Source organism: Dermacentor silvarum, chromosome 1 (genome assembly GCF_013339745.2).
Source record: "Dermacentor silvarum isolate Dsil-2018 chromosome 1, BIME_Dsil_1.4, whole genome shotgun sequence".
NCBI classification, from domain to species: domain Eukaryota; kingdom Metazoa; phylum Arthropoda; class Arachnida; order Ixodida; family Ixodidae; genus Dermacentor; species Dermacentor silvarum.
In genome coordinates, this window is record NC_051154.1 from 152,984,678 (window position 1) to 153,009,428 (window position 24,751).

Sequence of the window (24,751 nt, forward strand, 5' to 3'; positions counted from 1 at the left end):
CGTTAGATCGACTACGGCGCGCCCAGTACTTCTCTCGATTTAAAAAGCGGGTACTGGCAAATCGAGGTAGACGAACGCGACCGCGAGAAAACAGCCTTTGTGACTCCAGATGGGCTCTATGAATTTCGAGTGCTTCCTTTTGGCTTGTGTTCAGCCCCGGCTACTTTCCAGCGAATGATGGACACTGTCCTTACTGGACTGAAGTGGCAGGCCTGTCTTGTGTACCTGGATGATGTGGTCATCTTCTCTGAAACGTTCGAGCAGCATCTTCACCGCCTACGGAGTGTGCTAGAAGCCATCCGATCGGCACTTAAGCCCGAAAAGTGCCACTTTGGTTACGAAGAGCTCAAGTTCCTCGGTCATGTAGTAAGCGCTAAAGGGGTCCGACCCGATCCAGACAAGCTTGCCGCTGTGGCCGCGTTTCCAGCTCCTGCCGATAAGAAGGCCATCCGGCGCTTCCTGGGTTTGTGCGCCTACTATCGCCGGTTTATTAATGGCTTTTCGAAGATAGCGGAACCCCTGACACGCCTTACAAGAGACGATACACCATTTGTGTGGCATAATGAGCAACAGGCGGCTTTTGCTGAATTACGACAGCGCCTTCAGTCAGCACCCGTTCTTGCACATTTTGACGATGATGCTGATACTGATCGAGGTGCATACCGACGCCAGTAGCATTGGCCTTGGCGCAGTGCTCGTCCAGCTTCAAGATGGAGTGGAAAGAGTTATAGCGTATGCCAGCCGCTCCCTGTCCCGTGCCGAGGCGAATTATTCGACTACGGAGAAGGAGTGCCTCGCGGTCGTGTGGGCGATCATCAAGTTTCGCCCCTATCTCTATGGTCGTCCCTTCAAAGTAGTGACGGACCACCATGCCCTCTGTTGGTTGGCAAGCATGCGCGACCCTTCAGGACGACTGGCACGGTGGAGCTTGCGGCTACAGGAATTTGACATCACCATCGTTTACAAGTCTGGCCGTAAGCATGAAGACGCTGACACGCTGTCCCGCGCACCCATTGATCCTACCAGTGAGGAAACAGAGGATGATGACGGCTTCCTGGGTGCCATTAGTTCGTCGGACTTGAGCAGACGGCAGCGTGACGACGCTGAGATTCGACCGATCATCGATCATTTAGAGGGTCGCGACACAACCATACCACGCCATCTGTCCCGCTCGCTGACGTCCTTCTGTCTGCGAGATAACGTGCTGTATAAGAAGAATGCTCGTTCGACCAGCCGTGCTTACCTCCTGGTGGTGCCAAGGGACATGCGCGACGACGTCCTCTTCGCTTGCCATGACGAACCGACATCTGGTCATTTAGGCTTTTCACGAACACTCGCTAGAGTAAGCGAAATGTACTATTGGCCCGGGCTTTCGGCAAGCGTCAAACAGTACGTTAAAGGCTGTCCTGAATGCCAGCGCCGCAAGACACCATCCGTTAAACCGGCTGGCTTACTTCAGCCAATTGAAGCACCTCACACGCCTTTCGACCAAGTCGGCATGGACATTCTCGGACCGTTTCCTCTCTCTGCCGACGGCAACAAATGGGTGATCGTCGCGACTGATTATTTAACACGCTATGCTGAGACGCAGGCGATCCCACGAGCCACGGCCTCAGAGGTAGCGCACTTCTTCATGCGCCACATCGTCTTGCGTCACGGTGCTCCCTCCACTGTAATAACTGACAGAGGGACAGCATTCACAGCGCAGCTTATGGACGAGGTTTTTGAATTGAGCAACACCAGGCATCGCAAGACGACCGCGTACCATCCGCAGACCAACGGACTTACCGAGCGACTGAATAAGACGGTCACAGACATGCTCGCAATGTACATCGACGATCAACACAAAACATGGGATCGGATCTTGCCTTACGTGACCTTCGCGTATAACACCGCCGTGCAAGAGACGACGCGCTTCACGCCCTTTCGCCTTCTCTACGGTCGCGAAGTCCAGACGATGCTGGACGCTATGCTGCCGTGTCAAGACGCTGACCTATTGACAACTGACGCCGAGGAATTTGCAGAGCGTGCTGAGGAAGCCCGGCAGCTCGCGCGGCTGCATATCGGCCAGCAGCAGCAGGCAGACACAGGACGCTACAACATCCGCCACAGGGACGTGTCCTACAACCCCGGGGACCAAGTTTGGGTGTGGACCCCCGTTCGCCGCCGTGGTCTCTGTGAAAAACTGCTGAGCCGGTATTTCGGTCCGTATAAAGTGCTCCGCCGCGTCAGTGACGTAAACTACGAAGTTGTTCCGGACACATCATCGCAGACACGGAGTAGGACACAAAGACAACCGAGCTCAGACATAGTTCATGTTGTGCGCATGAAGCCGTACATTGCGCGTCCGTAACTTTTTTGTTTTCGTTTTTTTGTTCTCTCATTCCCTTCTTTGTTTCTACTTTTCATTTATCTTTGGGAGATTGCTTCTTCGTTCATTGACTGTGCCGGCGTGACGGCTACTTTTTTTTTTGTGTACTTTCGCTTTGCCTGCCTTCTTCGTTGTCTTCTACGCCTATTTTTTTTCTAGCATCGAGGCGATGCTTTTGTTCGGAAGGGGGGATATTGCCACCTGTAGGTAGTGGGTCGAGGGCAAGAGTGGGTCGAGCCCAAGAGAAGAAAGAAGACCGCGCGCCCCCTTCTCTGCTCGAGCCAGCCCCGACGGTCGCGTCTTCCGAGAGCCAGCTGCTCTACGGGTTATTAAACCTTCAAGTCCACTTCTAGAGGTTCGTGACAATATTCAGGATCGATTCAACAAAGGCGGGAAAGGCTTGCTTTTGCCAGACCGATCATATGAAATTAAATGCATGATGATGACGAAGTGCTCCAGTGGGTTCAACGTTTCTTCTCCCTATTATATAAGGTGATAAAGAAAAAAATAACGGAAGAAAAAAAGATTTAAAAAAAACAGAACGATCACGTACTTTTTTCCTGCGGAACCATCCACGTAGGCGGACTCTTGGTTCTTGCACTGAACCGCGGATGCTCGCCATGAACGAGCAGCGTTGGCTGCTTTTCCGCGCCCTGACTGCATAGTCAACGTTCACGACGTCTGCGTCCTGCTGGTTGACAAAAAAAAAAAAGAGAGAGAGAGAGAGCGAGAGAGAGAAAAATGAAACATGATTAGTTAGTTGCACACGGGCCAGGGAAAGTAGTACAGGCATTGACTCAAGTAGCATGTCGGAGTTGATTAGGCAGGTTATCGCCGACATGCAAATTCGTTTGCATGTCGCAAGTATTAGTAGGCTGTGGACAGAAAAAGACTCTGGTTTTAGCTACAGTTTCCCTGTCTTTTAGGCTTTCCGCCTCTGCGCCATCACACGCGTTCTGGTTGTTGCAGGGACGGGACCAGCGTAGAGAGAGTATATCCATGCAACGTCCGCGATGGGTGGCCACTGTTAAATAACGATGTCGCGCGCCATTTATGCTTGTGGAATCTGCTTTTGCCCTAATGCACTTGCAAACGTGTTCTATTTTGACCGCGCAAGGGAGCCGGCCAACGGAGGCTCCCAGCACCAGCGGCGTAACAAAAAACATCCTGGCGCAACAAAAGCGAGCAGAGACTGAATTATTGAAACTGGAGAAAGCGTTGACGAGAGCGTCTCCAAGAACAGTTTTAAATCGCGAGGTTCCGAAAGAAAAGCAGTTATGCTGTGGCAGCATCTCGTACCTCAGTGAGCTTCTGTTCCGTGGCGAACATAGACATCTTGACCCGGTGAGATGGTACCACCATCCCGTTGAAGGTGACGTCACCTTCTTCAATGCTGTACACGTCTGGGCAGGCGACGATGAATGAGAGCACATTGGAATCAAACGACTTGAAGCTGAAATTGCCATTGACGCCATCTCCTAGAGTCACATCTGTCTTCTGGAAGACCTGCATTTGGTTTACAACGAGTAATGTAGTGCACATATTTTTAAAATAGAATGCACACATGAGCTAAATGGCGGTATAAATAAATAAATAGACCCTACATTTAGAAAAGTCCTGTATACTGAAGTGACCTGCAAGACCACTGCCCTGCAGGTCTGCAAGGCACGCAGGGCAGGGCAGGTTGGATGGATGGATGCATTTGATGACTATTTCGGAACGCAGTCACTCTATAAGAATCAGTCAAAATGAACTTGACTTCTAATACCATTACCTTCAAGTTTCTAATATAAACATAAACATTATTGTGAAATAAAATTAGGATAACTAACAATTTGTCAATTAAGTATTTGCTGACACTCGTTCGCCAAAATTTTGTCCACTAACGCGCATAAACCACACGTTCAAGCAGCATTTGCGTAGCTACTATATAGTATGGAGTTTTTATTAAAATTATTTATATTCTAAGGAAGAAGATCACCACAGCCAGCGGGATCACCAGTGGTCTGGCGCCGTCCCCTCCATGTCATACCTGTCAGGAACCAAAAACCATTATTTACCATTTATTTTTAACCAGCCGTCTATTTGAAAAAAAAAAAAAATTGAAAGGTAGCGGCCTCCGGCTCCGACGACATGCGCGGCTGAAGCCGCGCATGTCGAGGCGGAGGCCGCTAGGGGCGCTGGAGCTAATTCCACCTGAATAACACCAAATCAGGGGGTACAGGGCATAGAGTTTCTGTTATAGTAATATGAAACTCTATGGTACAGGGTGACATGGGATGGACGTCATTCGAGGGCAGGGAAGCCAGCAGCAAGATAGAATTTGAGGAGCGATTGAGAGAGATGGGAGAAAAGCGGTGGGCAAGGAGAGTTTTCAGTTATTTGTACATGAGGAATGTTGATACAAAATGGAGGAAGCTGACCAGAAAACTGTCAATCAAATATTTGGACTGCAGGAGGGGTGCAGACCAGGAAACAGCGGTTAAGAAAAAGGTTAAGGAAACAGAGAGGGGTCTGTGGAAAGCAGGGATGCAGACGAAATCAGCACTGGGCACATACCGAACTTTCAAGCAAGAAATTGCCAAAGAAAATATCTACGATAATTCTAGGGGAAGCTCTTTGTTGTTTGAAGCCAGGACGGGAGTATTGCGGACTAAGATGTACCGAGTCAAGTACCAAGGTATAGACACGTTGTGCTGTGCGTGTGGAGAAGAAGAGGAAATGGCTGAACACCTCATACTTTTCTGTAAGGGGCTTAACCCTACAGTGCAAGGCAACGGGGCTGATTTTTTCAAAGCATTGGGGTTTAGGGACAGTGAAGGCAAAATAGACTTTAAGCGGGTAGAAATAACCAAGCAGAGGTTATCTGATTGGTGGATAAAATTAAGGCAGGGGTGAAATTTCACCCACCACAAAGTACAAATTATGTTAATGGTCATGGCTAGGTGGCGTATGCCACCGCCCGATTTAAAAGGTTCAGCCTCATCCATCCATCCATCCATCCATCCTGAAGACCCGTGCCAGCTCGTGCGCACTGCGCTCCCGTCACGGCGTCACTGCCATTCGCTTGCTGCAGTCTGCACACGAGGACGCGAATCGACTTGATTTTGATTGTTTTTGTGAAGTGCAACGTTCGTCGACTTGTCTATGCAACGTCCTCGGACATCCTTTGTGCTCGTTCTACGGTGCGCTAAGGAACTATGCCTAGTCGCCGGCGCAATTACTGTTTTGCACCAGGGTGCCGGAGTGAAAGACTCGCCGAAGGCGTCTCTTTTCAGCGTCCCACGAGACAAAGAAAGGAGACAACAGTGGGATAGGAACTTGCACCGTGACGACAAGAAGCTTGACCAAACATGTGCCGTGTACGAATTGCACTTTGAGCCGCGTTACAGAATCAGGGACTTCGTTCACGTCGTTAACAGCAAAGTGGTTATTATTGTTATTTTTTTTTTCATTTCGCCGTACTCCATATTCTTAGGCATGCTATTAAAGTGCTTTGTATCTAGTGTGTGCTCTGCCAGAAAAAAAAATGGTTTGATTTTGTAAACATTGTTATTGTTATAAAAAGAAATATTTCCTACATGCACTAACAGTGAGATTTGTAATATTTTTGGAATCTGTGCAGTTCTTGAGTATTCTTCGGTTGGGCTGATCTTGCTTATTTTTCACTGCTGCAACAATATTGTACATCGTTTTGTTTGCATGCTGTTCCTAATGAAATTTACGAACTTGAAAGTGCATTCGAAAATAAAAGCAATTTTATGCGCTCAAAGAACAATATGCCGCCTGCTCGCTGAAGTCACTGCTCGAATTGTTGTATACAATTAGAAATAAGCTTGTTCGATATATTAAGGACAATAAATTTTCATTAACATGTCCGCCGTATTTTTCTTTCCGGCGATGTGTACCCACACGTCGTGTATATGCATTTATGACGCAAGGAAACTGTACGCAACTTGACCAAGTACGGTCAGCTTGGGCAACGGTCCACTGCTAATGAGAGCGGCGCAAGCTCGACGCTGGCCTTAGTGGACCGCAGTGGACAATTACACGGTGATAACTGGTACTATATGTATATAAAACGAATCATCGCGCTTATATTATCGTCACAGTAACTGCTACAAACTACCGCAAGCGGCCAAATTAATGCACTCGCGAGTACATCGATAACGCCGCTCGTACCGTCGCAGTCACAATGATAAAGTTTATAGCACAAAATGCGAATTGACGCCGTTCCGGTAATACAGATCGCAAGAACTTATTTAGATTTACGCTATGCAGTGAAATAACACGCATAACGTAGGCGCCAGACTGCAAAACGTTTCAGGATGGATGGATGGATGGATGGATGAGGCTGAACCCTTTAAACCGGGCGGTGGCATACGCCCCCTAGCCATGACTATTAACATATTTTGTACTTTGTGGTGGGTGAAATTTCACCCCTGCCTTGATTTTATCCACCAATCAGATAACCTCTGTTTGGTTATTTCTACCCGCTTAAAGTCTATTTTGCCTTCACTGTCCCTAAACCCCAATGCTTTGAAAAAATCAGCCCCGTTGCTTTGCACTGTAGGGTTAAGCCCTTTACAGAAAAGTATGAGGTGTTCAGCCGTTTCCTCTTCTTCTCCACACGCACAGCACAACGTGTCTATACCTTGGTACTTGACTCGGTACATCTTAGTCCGCAATACTCCCGTCCTGGCTTCAAGCAACAAAGAGCTTCCCCTAGAATTATCGTAGATATTTTCTTTGGCAATTTCTTACTTGAAAGTTCGGTATGTTCCCAGTGCTGATTTCGTCTGCATCCCCGTTTTCCACAGACCCCTCTCTGTTTCCTTAACCTTTTTCTTAACCGCTGTTTCCTGGTTTGCACCCCTCCTGCAGTCCAAATATTTGATTGACAGTTTTCTGGTCAGCTTCCTCCATTTTGTATCAACATTCCTCATGTACAAATAACTGAAAACTCTCCTTGCCCGCCGCTTTTCTGCCATTTCTCTCAATCGCTCCTCAAATTCTATCTTGCTGCTGGCTTCCCTGCCCTCGAATGACGTCCATCCCATGTCACCCTGTACCCCCTGATTTGGTGTATTTCCGTGTGCTCCCAGAGCCAGTCTACCTACCCCTCGCTGCTTAACTTCCAACCTTGCTCGAACCTCTGATCTCATGCACAGGACCGCATTGCCGAAAGTCAAACTAGGGACCATCACCCCTTTCCAAATCCCTCTCAACACTTCGTACCTATTGTAATTCCACAGTGCCCTGTTTTTTATCACAGCTGCATTTCTGCTACCTTTAGCCGTCACATATTTTTCATGTTCCGTTAGGTATACTCAGCCCCATTGTTTATCCACACTCCAAGATATTTGTACTTATCCACCACCTCCAGCGTAACCTCCTGTATCCTATGCTCGCTGCCCTGATTATCATTAAAAGTCATGACTGCCGATTTTTCTTTACTAAACTTCAAACCTAAGCTATCTCCCTCTTTACCACAGATGTCCATTAATCTCTGCAAGTCTTCCTTGCTGTCAGCCATAAGTACAATGTCATCTGCGTACATCAGTCCTGGTAATGACTGTTTAATCCATTCTCCCTGCTTGAAATAGGAAAGGTTGAAGCCAAGTCCGCTCCTCTCTAATTTTTTCTCTAATCCTTGTAAATACAGCATGAACAACAGAGGTGACAGAGGGCACCCCTGCGCTTACCCTGCTGTATCTCTATAGGCCCAGATACCTTGTTTTCCCATTTTATAAGCACCTTGTTACTTTTATAGATATCTTTTAAAAATTTCCTTACTCCATCTTCCACATCTAGAGTGCCCAGTATGTCCCACAAATCCTTTTGGATTACACTGTCATAGGCGCCCTTGATATCCAGAAATGCAAGCCATAGGGGCCTGTGTTCCTTTTCTGCTATTTCAATACACTGTGTCAATGAGAACAAATTATCTTCTAACCTTCTTTGTTTCCGGAACCCATTTTGTAGTTCCCCCAGCACCTCCTCGCTCTCCACCCATGCCTGCAGTCTGTCCTTTATAATCTGCATCACCACCCTGTAAACCACTGACGTCACTGTTATGGGACGGTAGTTGTTTATGTCGGCTTTGTCCCCCTTTCCCTTATATATCATGCTCATCCTGCTCAGTCTCCACCCGTCAGGGGCTTTACCGTCCATTATCATTTTGCTCACTGCCTCTCTTAATGCTTTCTTAGATTTTGGGCCCAATGTCTTTATCAACATAATTGGGATGCCATCAGGACCTGTCGACGTGCTACTAGGAAGCCTCTTCTCTGCCCTTTCCCACTCGCTTTCTGCCAGTGGAGCCACTGCACTGACTAGTCTATCCTCACCTGATTTAGCACATGCTAGCTATGTTTCGTTCTTTAAATTTTTCTGTCATCATTGTTCTTATATGTTCCATTGCCTCATCTCCCTCTAGTCGAACACCTTGAGCTGTAACTATAAACCTCTGCTCTAGGCTAGTCTTATTACTCAAGGAGTTGAGATGTTTCCAAAATTTCTTCGCTGCTTTTCTATCCTTTTTGTTTACTTCTGACAACCATTGGCTCCCCTTTCTTCTGATCTTCTCATTGATCAAATGGGATGCTTCCCTTCTACAGTTTAAAAAGTTATTCCATTTTCTGCCTACATCAGCTTCTGGTTCACCCCTCTGCTTTGAATATCTGTGTTCCCTGGATGCTTCCTGACGTTTCTCTATGGCCTTCTTAACCTCCTCATCCCACCAGCTCTTGGGTTTACGTCTTCTGTTCCCTTCTGTCCTGACTCGTACCTTAGTAAGCTAAAATTAAAAAAATTAAATTATGGGGTTTTACGTGCCAAAACCAGTTCTGATTATGAGGCACGGCGTAGTGGGGGACTCCAGAAATTTGGACCACCTGGGGTTCTTTAACGTGCACCTAAATCTAAGTACACGGGTGTTTTCACATTTCGCCCCCATCGAAATGCGGCCGCCGTGGCCGGGATTCGATCCCGCGACCTCGTGCTCAGCAGCCCAACACCATAGCCACTGACCTTAGTAAGCTCTAGCTCAAATAGCCCTGTTAAATTTGCATATGTCCATTCTGTTTTTGTATCCTCTGAAATTACTTCCTCAATTTGCTGGGTTGCTATTTCAAGCTGCTTTTCCGAGTAAAATATCCCACCTGGTTGTTCATCTTGCCTCCTACCTACTTTCATTTCCCTTCTAAAACTCACCTTAATACGTTTGTGATCACTATCTAGACTTCTGGAGCCATATTCATCTATGCTCATTACGTTTAGCCTATCGTGCATCCTATGTGACATTAGTGCATAATCTATCGTCGACTGCAGGCTCCCTACCTCCCATGTTATGTGCCCTTCACACTTCTCAGTACTGTTGCATACAACTAAGTCATGCATTTCACACATATCCAGCATCATGTTGCCTGTTGAGTCTGTGTACCCGTCCATGTCTTCTATGTGTGCGTTCATATCTCCTAGTATAATAATCTCGCACCCTTCTCCTAGCTCATTAATGTCACTTGATATGCATTCTAGCATTTTTTTTCCTCTTTGGCATTTGCTCCTGTCCACAGGTATACAAAGCCAAGGAGTGTCTGCTCTCCTGCAGCTTTCCCTTTTAGCCATAAATGCTCCTTGCATTCCTGTTTGACCCTTTGCCAATTCATACTTTTATGAATGAATGCACCAATTCCACCCCCTTTTCTGCTGCCCTCTGTTCTATTGCAATATTCCCATGCATAGTCAGGATTACAGGGAGGTTGCTCCATGTCCCTAAGATGTGTCTCCACAAACCCGTATACCATCAGCTTTTCCTGCCTCAGTTGCTCGTCTATCTCCTCCCACTTCAGCCTATTCCTGCCACCTTGCATGTTAATGTACCCTATGTCAGAATGACCTTGCCCCTGGTGCGTATACGTCTATTTCTTCTCCTACCGATTTTACGTTTCTTGAATCTTGGAGCCTCTCTGGGTCCGTCTTCGTCTACACTGGTGGTCTTAGGGCTCTGGGTCCCCCCAAAAAAGCCGTAGCTTGGCGCCCTATCCTACTACCTACCCTCCCGCCCGTGGCACCACTGTAGTGAATGCCATCCTGTGCAAAAGGGTGGGAGCCAGACTCGTACACTTCCCTGTTTACCTCCGTTATGCCGTACCCAAGTGGTCGGCTTAGACCCCTAATGACCCGGTTAGCCTCAAGCACACTCCGTTCCATCCCGCTAGCCTGGCCCCGGACCTGTGGGATTGTGCATATGGTCACATGCACATTCGCAGAGGTTTCTCTGAGTTTACGCAACTCAACATCTAACTGTCTGTTTAGGTTCTTGCTCCTTCCCTTCAGCACATTGTTGAGACCAACATGGATAACGACCAGATGTTCATGCTCCAGGTTGTCCGATACCACCTTCTGAGCTTTTGTCATTGCGTCAACCATGCACTTTCCTGACTGGGCCTCCATCCTCACCCGCCCGTCTGCCTTCACTGTTGTAAGGACGCCCTCCTCAACCCTAGCTACGTTGGAGTCCCCCACCACTAGGACCCTTCGCTCTACACGTTTGCCTCCCGCCTGCGATTGTCGTCCTCCAGTTCGCGCTAGCTGGTTCTCCACCCGCCGTGCGCCACTGACACGTGACGATGTGCTTCCTGCCGTTCGTCCCTTCCCACCCGAAGCCTGCCGCACTACCTCGCTGTAGAGTTGTGGAACCGCCGTGTTGCCGCCGGCTCTCGCCTGCTGTTCAACGGCCCCTAGGCGTCCCTCCCTGCTCTCATGGCATGCCTCTGCCTGAGTCTCCGCGCTGTCCCCGCCGCCCGCCTGAGCTGACCCGGGATTACGCGCCGCCTGTGCCATTAGCGCCTCCACCCGCTCTTCCAGCACGGCCCGCTTTTCCCGTTCTTCTTGTAGCTCGCCAGCTATTCGCTTTACCAGGACGGCCTCGGTCCCCTCCCTGTGAAGCAACTCGCCGATCCGAGTTTCGAGCTCAATTCGCCGCTCTCGCTCCACCTTCAGCTCCCCTTTGAGCTCTTCCACACTGGCTGCCCATTCCCCTTCCATCCGCCGCATAGCCCCCTTAAATCCTTCACACGACCTGCACGCGAAGATAGCCTCCTCAGCGTCGGCTAAACTGGCGAAGTGCGTCTCGTCCAAATAACACCAACGTTTGCACTCCTCGCACTGCACCAGCTCGTCATCACCCCTGTCCTTCCTAGCCTGCCGCACCATTGTCCACCCGAGCACCTAACGAGAAAGCCCACCAAAATACCTGAACAAAGCCCCACGGTAAGCCGCACGGCAAACTCGCTATCCGGCTGCCTCCGCTAGCTTCCCTAAGCGCGGTTTAAAACTGCCGCTTTGCACTGCTTTCACCATGCAACACGTGCGCCACAACCCGCTTCCAAAAAAAAAAAAAAAGTAAGAATGTTTGTAACGCCATCTCTCAGAGGCGTCATCAAGGGCCTCAAGCGGAGCCGTCATCTGAGCCCACTACCCCTATATTTCAGTACACTATGCTTTCGCCCAACTTCCCCTACGTGTGCTCGAACTGCAAGTGTTTCGCGAGGCGTTCCCCGATGCCACGGACCACGAGGAAATGCTTGTACACTTCGTATAACTTAACATCACTTCGTATAACTTAACATCACTTCGTACAGCCATGACTAGGTAGGAACCGATGAGCTCCGCTGTGTCTTTAGCCTTTCGCCACTAGTGCAAGCTACCCCGATTTTTTATGGAATACACAAAAAAGTCACAGTTTCACCCGAAGCATCGATTACGATAGCAAATTAGTAGACAGCTATACGAAGTAAGGATAGTAGCTTTATCGGCAGTATAAACTTGTAAACATTCGCTTACTATCTAAATTAACAAACATGGTGTCACGCACGCGCAAGCAAACATGAAGACATTTCACTAGATGACCGGGGAAACTCGCTGTCGAAACGCTATAGTGAGGAAGCGCAGCCGCAGCGAGCGAATCCGCCTTTTTTTCATTTTCCTGTGCTGCCGCACGCCGCTGGAAACGTTTTGGAAGGGTGCCAGGGTTTTCGCTGGTTGATTTGTGAACCTGCGCCAATGCTCAGTGCGCATCGGTTGTGTGTTTCGTGAATAATTATTAATGGCTACTCTGAGGCAGCATGTCGTTTCTGGAAGCCTTGTAGCACTCACCAACTATATACATATAGGGTGAGCAGGCCTGAGTGCGCTGTTTTACAGCGTAAGCTGTTATTGGCTCATTCCAATAACCGTTTCGGGTCGCGATGATGCCGCCGCCGGCGTCCCCCGCGCAGGCGCGGATCCAGGGGGGATGTCCGGATGTCCTGACCCCCCCCTCAGATTTCTGCATCGCCCCCTCGCTGACAGGGGGATGGCCCTGTCGCATAAAAAAAAAAAAAAGGCCACCAGCATTCTTCAAAACTATTTTTCGCGAGTACCAGTGGTATCAGCCATGTAGAAGTAAAGCTAGCTCGCTCACAAGCTTAGTTGTATTCTGTAGGAGTGTGGTGTCGCGAAGTTGCCGTAGTTATTTTTTCTCATGAACACCTTGGACCTCCTGGCGCCTGCCGTGCCTTACTCGTCCCGTCGGTGGCGTCGAATGAACGAGGGAACGTCCCTTTTGCCAAACACGCCGAGGTCCGCTCGAGCGCCTTCGCGCCTGATTAACTTCGTTTCCCCTTGGGGTGTCAACGGTTGCCTCATTGGCTGTCATCGGTTCCGCGACCAACCTGCTTAATGAAAGAGATCTCTTGCTGAAGTGTTCATATATAAATAATAACAACTAACAGCTAAACTAGGAACTACGCATAGGCAACTTTTTTTTTTAACTGTAGCACTCATTGTGATCACAGTTACACGTTGACAATATCCAGTACGAGCACAGTACCGTTCGTACGCTACAAGTTTGTCATTGTAACTTCGCAGTTTTATTGTCGTACATTAAGCATGGGAATCTCAAACATGGGTGTTCTGTGGCTCAAAACAGCCGGATCTGCTTATCTGAGTGGGCATTCTCGCGGAGCGGGGGAGCGTGACGTCAGCGTCCAACGCCAGCGCGCGGGACTAGGATGGCGTCGCGTGGTTAGAGAAACGGGAGCAGATGCGCGCCTTTTGTAAGAGGATGACGTCGCGTGGGAAACAAAACATGAAGACGCTGGCTCGCGCTCTCGCCTACTACGCCACATCGTTATTCTTGTAGGTGGCGTCGTGAGTCTTCATACGCGGTGATTCGCATATCGTAAACAACCAGCGTAGTGGTTGCTGCGTTGGAGCGGACCGTTACGCCCGTATATTCAAGAACGTTCCTCTAGTCAACACACCACCACGACTCAAGAGAGAAGATGGCACCGCCATCCCTCCACAGAAGTGGTCACTGAGCTTCATGATCATTCACGGGAATTCATGAGAATTGTCGCGTCTTTATTCTCGATTATTCTGCGCAGTACGACAATTGAAATTTGGAGTCTGATATCTCGGAGCACGGACACGCTAGAATAATTCTTCCGACTGATACTGTGTAGAAACTCGACTGTCTCTAAGTTTTCAATACAAACATACCCACTTACTGCAATCAACAAAAAAATAATTGTTCAATTTTAGTTAATTGGGCTGCTCACAGCGATAATTATCATCTCACTTTGTGCCCCCCTAGCCACATAACTTATTTGCACAGGTGGTCTTCGCGTGCCTCCCAGTGCTTAACTTTAAGAAAACCATAAAGCTTAGTTTTGAACACCCTGTATTATCAGGCGTAGCCGCCAAGCACATGGCTGTATTGGGTAACGTCCTTTTCCTATATATAAGCTCGGAGAAACCGATACCTGGCTTCGCTACAGGTCTTCTTCCTCTTTCTGGGGTTTTACGTGCTAAAACCAGTTCTAATTAGGAGGCACGCCGTAGTGGAAGGCTCCGGATTAATTTTGACCACCTGGGGTTCTTTAACCTGCACTACAAAGCAAGAACACGGGCGTTTTTGCATTTCGCCTCCATCGAAATGCGGCCGCCGCGGCCGGTATTTGATCCCGTGATCTCGTGCTCAACGCCTGAGCTGACTGAGCCACCACGGAAGGCTACAGGTGTTGCTTTAGCCGTATAAAACGCGGGTTTATCGTGAGGAAAAACGGTAAATTTCGGTAAATAAGAAAGGCTACTATCATCATCATCAACATTGACGTTGCCTCCTTGTTTACAATGGAAGTGTATTACGCCGGCGCGGCTTAGAAAACCTCTGTTTTCGGAGATATCGTAGACGGTGACTAGGTGGACGACACGAAGTTTTGATCACAGCTTCAGAGAACATGCAAAAGCGCTTTCGGAGCTGATTAAGCTATGTCCAAACGGCGCAAGCAGCGTATATGGTGCTTGTTCTAAAAGCGGGGCTAAATATGTATTCCAAGCTATCCAAGCTTTCCGATTACGAATTCAGTCAGGATTAGTGTGTTTTGCTCTTTGTTCTTTATTCGGCAAATATTTTGAAGCAGTGGCTTGTCAGTTTCTGACTCAAGTGAAGTTCCTCGGTGCGGCCACTATCTGATTATTTTCTGCCTAATCGCTCGCGGGTGTGCTCAGTTCCGATCGATTTGTTCTTGCTGCGCACAAGGCTTGAAACGTAGCTGTTTTGTACATTGTAATACCTTGTAGCAAATATATATTACAGCTAGTAACTCGCTTACTCTTGTGGACCGTCACGAAACATTCATCTCCAATTACCCCTGTCTCTTAACTTAGGGTATGTGATCTGCAACACTTGGGGCGCGGAAAAACAGCCTAAGAAAGAAGGTATAGAGCGCATGAAGTTAGCAGCCATCCCTGCTCGCCCTAGATCATTGCACCCCCCAATGATTACCAACAAGTGGATACGGCACGTGGGTCGCGTAAGCGTCAACCGCACACAGTAATTTGCAGCTGCGGCAGGGCTAGATGAGAAGACGCATGCTCTCCTGCCCATGCACGTATTTGTTCACGTGACCTCCAACTAACCTGAATATTGAGCGCGTGGGAAGATAATGTCCATCATGTGTTACGGCTCAGCGTTACGGGCTTTTTCTCGCACCCGTAGTGCATGGGCCGCTTACTCATATGACTTTTGCAATTTATACGGAATATCACGGCGGCGAAGACAGCGAAAATTTGCCCGGAGTGTCGATACAATTGCTGTCGCAATAAAAGGAGAAATAGAAAACAGGCGTCGAGCTCGATTCTACCGCGGCTGCGGACGTTGCAATGTGCACCAGTTACAAACACAGCATGAGCACCAACGACAAAACCAATTGTGGGCACCTCGCTTATCGGTACTTCGCCAGAACCCATCTGACGCTGAAAAGGAAGCGTATTTTCCACCGTATAATCACCTGCGGAAACATAACACTATAGCGCGCGCGGAGACAGCGCACGCGAAGGGACCAGCCATCTCGGATGGCCCAAGCTTGAACTCGGCGCAGATAAACTCCAAAATGAAGCGCGTGACCCACATATGTATGGCACATGCAGGAAAAGTAGAAGTTGAGGACCTGTGTGTTCTAGCCGTTAGGAGAAAGAAGACTCCACGCCGCTATCAAGAAGGTTCCTCAGCTCACGCGTTTCCATCAGCGAGTGACATGTACCGCCAGAGGTATTATGAAGTACTTGACACAGTGCTGTTTAGTTGAACAACAGGTATCCACCTGATATGTGGTAGCATAAGTCCCACATTGAGTAGCTTGCCATAGGGAAGGAAGACGAAGCATATATAACAGTTCTACGCTGACGACCTTGAACCAGAACGCCTGATTTTGCACAGAGATATGCTGATTGACATTTTAAGCCAGCAAAGGTCGGCATCATTGCACACATTTGGGGACGTCGTGCACATGTTTACGGGGGGCAAGGGCGAACACCCGCGAAACCTTTGGCCAAGCTAACAAAATTGCGTGGCCATACCGGCCTCATCGACCACATCTGAGAGGTCCTTTTCTTGCCTTCGGCGACTGAAAATGTACTTGCGGTCGACGACTGAACAAACCCATTTGAACCATCTGGCAATTTCTTCGTGCCCACTAAGAACTCTTCCGCAAAATCAATTTGATTAAGATTGCCGACGACTTCATTTCCAGATTAAGTGCCCGAAGGAACACTTCTTCAATAATGGTGAAATCATTGCATCAGACAACGAACTGATGTCTTTAATAAGAGAGAGAAAGGCGCCAACTTACAAGTCAAAGCAAACCAGCTGGCTTAGAAAACAACGTAAAAAGTTATACAAAGGAACGAAAATGGGATCCATAACAGCGCAAGCAGAGTGAAGGCATTTGGGCTCCCTAATCTATCCGTGCATTTTCCTTATTAATTTTTATTCGTCATATGCTGCATTTGCCTCTCAATACCACAATCCATGTTGTTCCTATATTTGCTATCGAGCCCTTCGCGCTTTTGAGATATCGCTCTCTTATTTATTTATGATTATGTTCATTTATTTGGGCACCTGATAATTTTTACTCTATAATCCTTTGTTCTGCCTCCGCAATATAAACGAAACTAGTGGCATAAGGCATGCTTTGACAAGTAATTGCGTTATGGACAACTATTGCGTTATGACAACTATTGCGTTATGGAATCACAATATACTTATGCTAATAATTTTAGTCATAAGTTGTGTTCAGAAATTGTTATATATCGTTTAGTTTTTATATGTTATGTCTTATCTTCTTAATAACTGACCTTTCGTCAGCAAAAGATTTCTTGAATGTATCTGTTGCATTAAAACATTTACAAGGCGTTACAAAGCTTTTTTCATAGATGTGTACTTGTGCGACTTAATACGCACAAAACACACATGTTTCCCTAATGTATCTTTAACTGAATCCTCTTGTCGCATGGCTCAGCCAAGAAACGTCAGTCTATTGGCGGTGCGAGGGGACTCAGGCTGTAAAACTGAATTGTCTCCTACTCTGAGGTCTTGCAAATACTCATATAAGCTCGTCACTTCAGTGAACAATCTTTTGAGGTCACGCGAAGTTCCCAGTGTAACTGTTATTAAAGGTTATATATATATATATATATATATATATATATAAGCGCACATGGGTGGGGTTCGGAAAGCTGGTCAGCCCCCCCCCCCCCCGGAAAAATGAAATCTTTCCGCCTATGCGTCGCAGTACTACAACTCACCCTCGTCGGTTGCGTCTTGTATGCCTGGTATCTTAAAATGGTCTCAGCGACACACTGTGCTGAATACTTGGCCAATCATTGGTGGCGTGAGCGTCTTGTCGGTCTCGTATATCGACCCAGTGTTACCGCGCCTGACTTCACGAGTACGTGAAGTACGTGAAGTCAGGCACACCATGCCACTACCAGCAAGTGAGGGCCGACGCTGCAAGAAGTCTTCGTCAGCAACGTGATGTTTTTAAGTGCCGTCCAAGTGTAACGCACGCAGGGGTTTATCGATAAATTTACTATTATAGTCATCAATGCAAGGCGGCAACTATATATACGTGGTTCCCTGTGTAGTCCGAACGAAGCCCTCGCCACTTTCTATGTTAAAGTGGAGTTGCAGTCTTACGCTACGTACGTTTTCAGTACCGCACCGACGTTGAGCTAGCAGTGAAATGAATGAATGAATAAGACTTTATTTGAAATTGTGGAGTTTTAACGCGGTACACGGCACGAGTGTTTGCAGTAGCGCGCGTCCGAGTGCTTTTTTTTTTTTTTTTCCGGAGGACTTTCCCCAACAACAACTTTCCCCTGAGATGGGGCTGTGCGGCCGCGCGCGCGATCCTTGCAAAACGTTTCGCGACTAATCCGCCAGGGCAGGGCGCATGCGCCGTCGGGCCGTGAAAAAAGGCGGAATCGCTTCAACCCGAACTAAGCGGTGAAAACAGCGCACACGAAGCTATGAGCCCTCCGCGCACCTACACTCTGTACTCATCGCAGATCGCTTTCAAGACAGGGACCGCGCGCAGCCGTTGGAGTAGAACGCCCCCTCCCTCCTGTCCCCCCCGGTACGGAACATCACGGTGACGACGACGGCAGGAATGCGCCCGGAGTGTCCTTATAATTGGTATCGCAATACATGGCTTGCACTGACGTCACTTCCGCCAATGCTGGGTTAGGTTTCCGCCATACCGGAGCACCCGGAGCACCACCATATGGCACCACGCTGTTAGTCGTATGCGAATGGCACTGTTTTGCAATGGCTATTTGCGCAGTTGTTGGGTGTTGCAACCGCAGTAATAAAAGCAGCTCGAGGAAGGAGTCGGCAAACACGAACCTTTTTCGGCTTCCGAAGGTTGTGGAATGGCAAGACGAACGAACGAAAGCACTTAGCTCGAAGCGGCGCAGCCTGTGGCTTGCGCGTATCAAGCGTGCTGATCTCAAGGGCGATCTCCCAAACATTCGAGTGTGCGGCGCCCACTTCGTAACAGCTAAGCCTGCGCAATATTACATAATGCGCACTTAACGCTGCACTAGAATCACATTTGTTTGCATTTGTAGGAAGACCGTCCAAGCTCTGTGAAGAAACGAACCCGGACTGGGCGCCAACGCTTTTGGTAGGCTACAAAGCAAATAATGAAGGCACTGCGTGCTACGAGCGTGCTGCAAGGCGATGGTTTAAACGAACGACTCCCGAGGTCGACGCGGTGACCGCTGCACCGGCAAGAGCTTTTGGAGTCGGCGCAACGCCACCCGAAAACCGCTACGACGACGGTGACGACGACCGCACATACACAGACAGCCCGTTGAAAACTGTTGAAATCAAAACATACATGTAAACAATGCAGAAATATCGATCCAAATAAAGCATGGAAAGTACGCACATCATTCTCCCAGCCACAAAACACTCGCGCAAGCTGCATATCCTGTTTGAAAATTTTCAGACCCTAGCACATAAACTCCGCTTTTGCGTGATTGTTAAATGGACAGTATCAGTCCGTTTCTTCTCTGCACCAAGCTCCAATCTTGCGTGTCTCCTGCACGCACCACCTAACCAGGGAATGCCTCTGAATGTTATAAACAAAATGCGGCATAGAAAACGGGGGCTGCAGCCTACATCTCCTAGTAGGAACACCTTTTCTCCTTGCAGCCGCTTCGCCGACAGTGTTTTCACCCAACCGCTTGTGAAGTAGTTGTGGGATTCAAGCGATTTATAAGCCTTCATTTCCTCCAGTGTCGCGAAGCTTGAAGAGAAAACTAGGCAGTTTACAATGCATCCGTGCGAGACCTCGGGGAAAGCGCTAACGTCCATCGTCGTATCCGCACTCAGTCGCAACGTGTACGGGTCCACATCGTCGCACAGTTTCACTTTTTCTTGATATCGTGCACGCGCTGAACCGATCAGTCCTGCGTAAAATGCCTCGTTAAACGCAGGCATACTGTAAACGGGTGGCATTTCTCGCGATTAGCGGTGAAATCCGCTTAGAAAACACAGTGCGACCGCATAAGCGCACGCGATCAGATGCGAAGGCGGCGCGCGCGGTGCTCCGGCATGGCGCGGACGCAGCGGCGCGGGCGGACGTGACGTCACGTGCAAGCCATGTATAAAAAAAGGAAAATCTGAGGGCGGGAACCAGACGCGCACATGGAGCCAAACCGACCCGCACATTGAGCCAAAACCGACACGCACATGGGTGTACGGCTATTAGCGATTCTAATTATTTTCTAATCATTCCTGTCACTTAACTAACTCAATTTGTAACTAGACTTATGGTCTGATGTCATATCTATCATCAACATTGAGTAGAACAATCGATTTCGTACAGTTTTTATTTTTAATTATTTATTGTGAATTTAGAAACGTTTTTTTTTTTTTTTTTCCCGCACAAACCGAAAGTCGCTGCTTAAGAAACAAGAGTGTCACTCGCTGCTCGTGCCACTATAAACACTTGTAAAAGCGTCTGCTTCTTGGTCAATCCTCCGTAGTGGGTAATTGTTAGGAAAAGGAAAAAGAAAAGCTCGCCCGGGCTGCACGTGAAGAGAACGAACGTCTGGTGCGGGCGATCCCGGTGCAGACGTGGCCGCTCGGGCAGTCGACCCGTGGTTGACGCTGAGCCGCAGCTGCAACGTGGTCGCCGCCCTCAGCAGCGCCGCCCTCAGCAGTGCCGCCGTCAGCAAGGCGACTCCCTGCAAGCACCTACCGGCCGCAGTCATGGATGGAAGAAGGGGCCAACGCTCGTCGCGGCGCCATGCCTCTGCTGCGCGCGATGAGGTACGGCCACAGTTCTCCAGGAGCTTGGCCGATCCTCGCCTGCAGCCTAGGCCTCCGCAGAGCGAGGTGAACATGCCCGTGGCCGACAGCTGGTGCCACACTCAAGTGAGGATTAACAAGTTTTCTTACATGTGGACAATCAAAAACTTCAGCTTGTGCTGGGAAGAGACGGGGGAAGTGCTCAAAAGCTCGACATTTCTGCCGGAGCCAATGACAAACTCAAGTGGTGCCTAAAGTTGAATCCTAAGGGTGTGGACGAGGAGAGCAAAGACTACCTGTCCCTGTACCTGCTGCTCGTGTCCTCCAACAAGAGTGAGGTGCGAGCTAAGTTCAAGTTTTCCCTCATCACCGCAAAGCGGCAACAGTTCGAGACATTGGATAGTAAAAAGGCGTTCCACTTTGTTCCTGGCAAGGATTGGGGCTTCAAGGAGTTTATTCGAAGAGACATGCTCACCGAAACCAGTGGACTCGTTCCAGATGACAAGCTTACAATCTACTGCGAGGTATGCGTTCTTGCGGATTCTGTGAACATCTCCGGGCAGAATAATGTCATCCAGTTCAAGGTCCCCGAATGCCGGTTGTCCGACGACTTTGGGCACCTCTTTGAGAGCCGCAAGTTTAGCGATGTCGTCATGAGCGCCAATGGCCGGGAATTCTATGTACACAAAGCCATCCTTGCGGCTCGCTCTCCTGTATTTGCGGCCATGTTTGAGCACGAGATGCAAGAGAAGAATCAGAGTCGAGTGGAGATCACAGACATGGACCACGAGGTGCTACGCGAAATGCTGCGGTTCATTTACACTGGCCAAGCACCCAATCTTGACAACATGGCTGATGACCTTCTCGCTGCCGCTGACAAGTACGCCCTGGGACGCTTAAAGGTCATGTGTGAGGAGGCCTTGTGGTCGAAACTATCTGTCGATACAGCTGCGGACGTGCTTAGTCTGGCCGACAGGCACTGTGCAGAACAGTTAAAGTCACGTGCCATTGATTTCATCAATGACAGGCATGCCACGCATGTTGCAGAAACTGTGGGCTGGAAGAACATGATCCACCGGCAGCCGCACCTGATCGCCGAGGCCTTCCAGGCACTGGCCACCCAGCAGGCCCCGCCCATGGGGACACCACACAAGCGCTTCAAGCAGTGCTAGGCATCTCTACTCAAACTGTTACATGCGCTGGAGAAAAATGTTCTCTAGCATTTGGACTGACATTTTTTGCATAGGCTCATGAGATAGCCTGGTCGTCTAAGGGCCCATATGGTCACTTTGTAAACTCTGTCTTGGAAGGGGGTGGGGGACTAATATAAAATTCTTCTTCTTCTCCACCTCCTTCTTCTTGATCAAAAAGGCTGTGGCATAGTTTTCCTTCTACTCAATACTGCTAGTACACGGGATGTTTCATTTTAGCTGCACCAAATTTTTAAAAATTGCCTCTGGCAGATAGCACAATTATAATCGTTGATGTAAACTACTCGATGAGGCAGCCATTACTTCCACGAGAAATCAAAACGCCTAATTGAATAATGCATAAAACAGCGTTTTCCTCAAAACGTTAACTGGAACACCCATGCATTTCGTCGGACACATTGAAAATTAATATATTGAAATTGGTTCAGTCCTGAGAATTCGTTCCAAGTGGATACGCCTTGCGAACTCAGCGGCTACAATACGTATATTGAAAGATGTGCTGTAAGATAATTATTTAGAAAGTTAATTAGCGTAATTAGGTTAATTATTCAATAGGGCGTTTTGATTTCGAGAAATAATGGCCGCCTCATCGAGTAGTTTAGATCAAGGACTACAATTGTGCTATCTGCCACAGGCAATTAAAAAAAATGGTGCAGCTAAAATGAAACACCCTGCATCATTTTGCTTGAGCAAAAGAGGCTAGCTTTGGCGCAGCAGTTAGAATGCTCGGCTTGAAACCTTATTATCGTGACACTGCTCTTACAAGGTGGTTCGTGCCTCGACTCGCGTAATAAGTTCGTCCTGAGCTGAGGCGCAAGGGGTTCCGACGCACAAATAGCGAATTGAATGGGCGCTGAGTGGTTTGCCTAATTACTTCGCAATTACATTTTAGTACGGAAAAATATAGACCTGTATTCACAAATACGTTCTTGCGCTATAACTGTTCTTAAGAGCAGATATCAGCCAGTTGTACCGGACCACAGAGTAAGATAACAGGAGCGCTGACTGCGCCGCCGCGCAACGCAATCGCTGGGGGCAAACGGCGCAACACGGACGCCGGAGTTTGCTCTCTCCCTCCGCTCCTCTTCACGCTTTCGCACATGCTTTCTCCTTCCCTTCTGCTGCCAGCCGACTATTCTTTTTAAGCGAAGCTTTATAGGCTCACAAGTGTCGGCGGCGGCGGTGTCACGCTGAAAAGTGGTTCGATCCTGGCGATAGTGCAGAAAGTGTCCAATCTCAATGGCACATACCAGGGACAAAAAGGAAAGAAAGAAAGAAAGAGAGGAAGAAAGATAGAAAAAGAAAGGAAGAGAAAGGGAGAGACAGAGAGAAAGAAAGAAATAGAGAGAGAGAAGGAGTGAGAGAAAGAGAGACAGAGATAGAAAGAAAGAGAAAGGAAGAGAGAGAAAGAGAGAGACAGAGAGATAGAAAGAAAGAGAGAGAGAAACAAAGAAAGAAAATCATCTCGAAGGTCAGATACACACATGGTAAGCTTCGCTTACCCCTATTTTCTCGACAGGGGAAGGGCTGGTGATTTTTTTTCCCAGGGGCTTTAACTATTTTCATCGCGTAGCGCCATCTGCCGAGACACGTGGAAATCACTCAACAGCTTCCTTCCATATGGGCGCTGAGTGGCGGCGAGTGAAGCCGAACAGGACGGTCGTGGCCGAGTGGAGCTCAGCGCAGCAGGAGCAGTGAATAAGTTCAAGTTTTGTTTATTCTTATTGGGTTGATAGAAGTGTTAGGGTACCCGAGCTATCTATATATATATATATATTGTTTTTCATGCTTTTTTAGTTTCTTGGTTAGTTTGGTAGGACGTTAGTAGGGTAGCGAATAGTTCAATTTGTTGAATTTTTTTTTTTTTTTTTTTTTTTTTTTGGAAGCGGGTTGTGGCGCACGTGTTGCATGGTGAAAGCAGTGTAAAGCGGCAGTTTTAAACCGCGTTAGGGAAGCTAGCGGAGGTAGCCGGATAGCGAGTTTGCCGTACGGCTTACCGTGGGGCCTTGTTCAGGTATTTTATTGGGCTTTCTCGTTAGGTGGACGGGTGGACAATGGCGCGGCAGGCTAGGAAGGACAGGGGTGATGACGAGCTGGTGCAGTGCGAGGAGTGCAAACGTTGGTGTTATTTGGACGAGACGCACTTCGCCAGTTTAGCCGACGCTGAGGAGGCTAGCTTCGCGTGCAGGTCGTGTGAAGGATTTAAGGGAGCTGTGCGGCGGATGGAAGGGGAATGGGCAGCCAGTGTGGAAGAGCTCAAAGGGGAGCTGAAGGTGGAGCGAGAGCGGCGAATTGAGCTCGAAACTCGGATCGGCGAGTTGCTTCACAGGGAGGGGGCCGAGGCCGTCTTGGTAAAGCGAATAGCTGGCGAGCTACAAGAAGAACGGGAAAAGCGGGCCGTGCTGGAAGAGCGGGTGGAGGCGCTAATGGTACAGGCGGCGCGTAATCCCGGGTCAGCTCAGGCGGGCGGCGGGGACAGCGCGGAGACTCAGGCAGAGGCATGCCATGAGAGCAGGGAGGGACGCCTAGGGGCCGTTGAACAGCAGGCGAGAGCCGGCGGCAACACGGCGGTTCCACAACTCTACAGCGAGGTAGTGCGGCAGGCTTCGGGTGGGAAGGGACGAACGGCAGGGAGCACATCGTCACGTGTCAGTGGCGCAGGGCGGGTGGAGAACCAGCTAGCGCGAACTGGAGGACGACAATCGCAGGTGGGAGACAAACGTGTAGAGCGAAGGGTACTAGTGGTGGGGGACTCCAACGTAGCTAGGGTTAAGGAGGGCGTCCTTACAACAGTGAAGGCAGACGGGCGGGTGAGGGTGGAGGCCCAGTCAGGGAAGTGCATGGTTGACGCAATGGCAAAAGCTCAGAAGGTGGTATCGGACAACCTCGAGCATGAACATCTGGTCGTTATTCATGTTGGTCTCAACAATGTGCTGAAGGGAAGGAGCCAGAACCTAAACAGACAGTTAGATGTTGGGTTGCGTAAACTCAGAGAAACCTCTGCGAATGTGCATGTGACCA

General features: G+C 48.7%; 1 protein-coding gene across 3 annotated transcripts in view; it reads right to left on the reverse strand.

Moving 5' to 3' along the window:
- LOC119436248 (uncharacterized) overlaps nucleotides 1–24,751 on the reverse strand; it is a 172,652-nt gene that overhangs the window by 28,008 nt on the left and 119,893 nt on the right. For all 3 annotated transcript variants that reach the window (XM_037703041.2, XM_037703039.2, XM_037703042.2), the window contains 2 exons: nucleotides 3,671–3,877; nucleotides 2,925–3,059 (listed from right to left, as the gene is read on the reverse strand). In XM_037703041.2, the coding sequence (XP_037558969.1) occupies nucleotides 2,925–3,059; nucleotides 3,671–3,877 (342 nt within the window). The remainder of the gene's footprint in view (nucleotides 1–2,924; nucleotides 3,060–3,670; nucleotides 3,878–24,751) is intronic.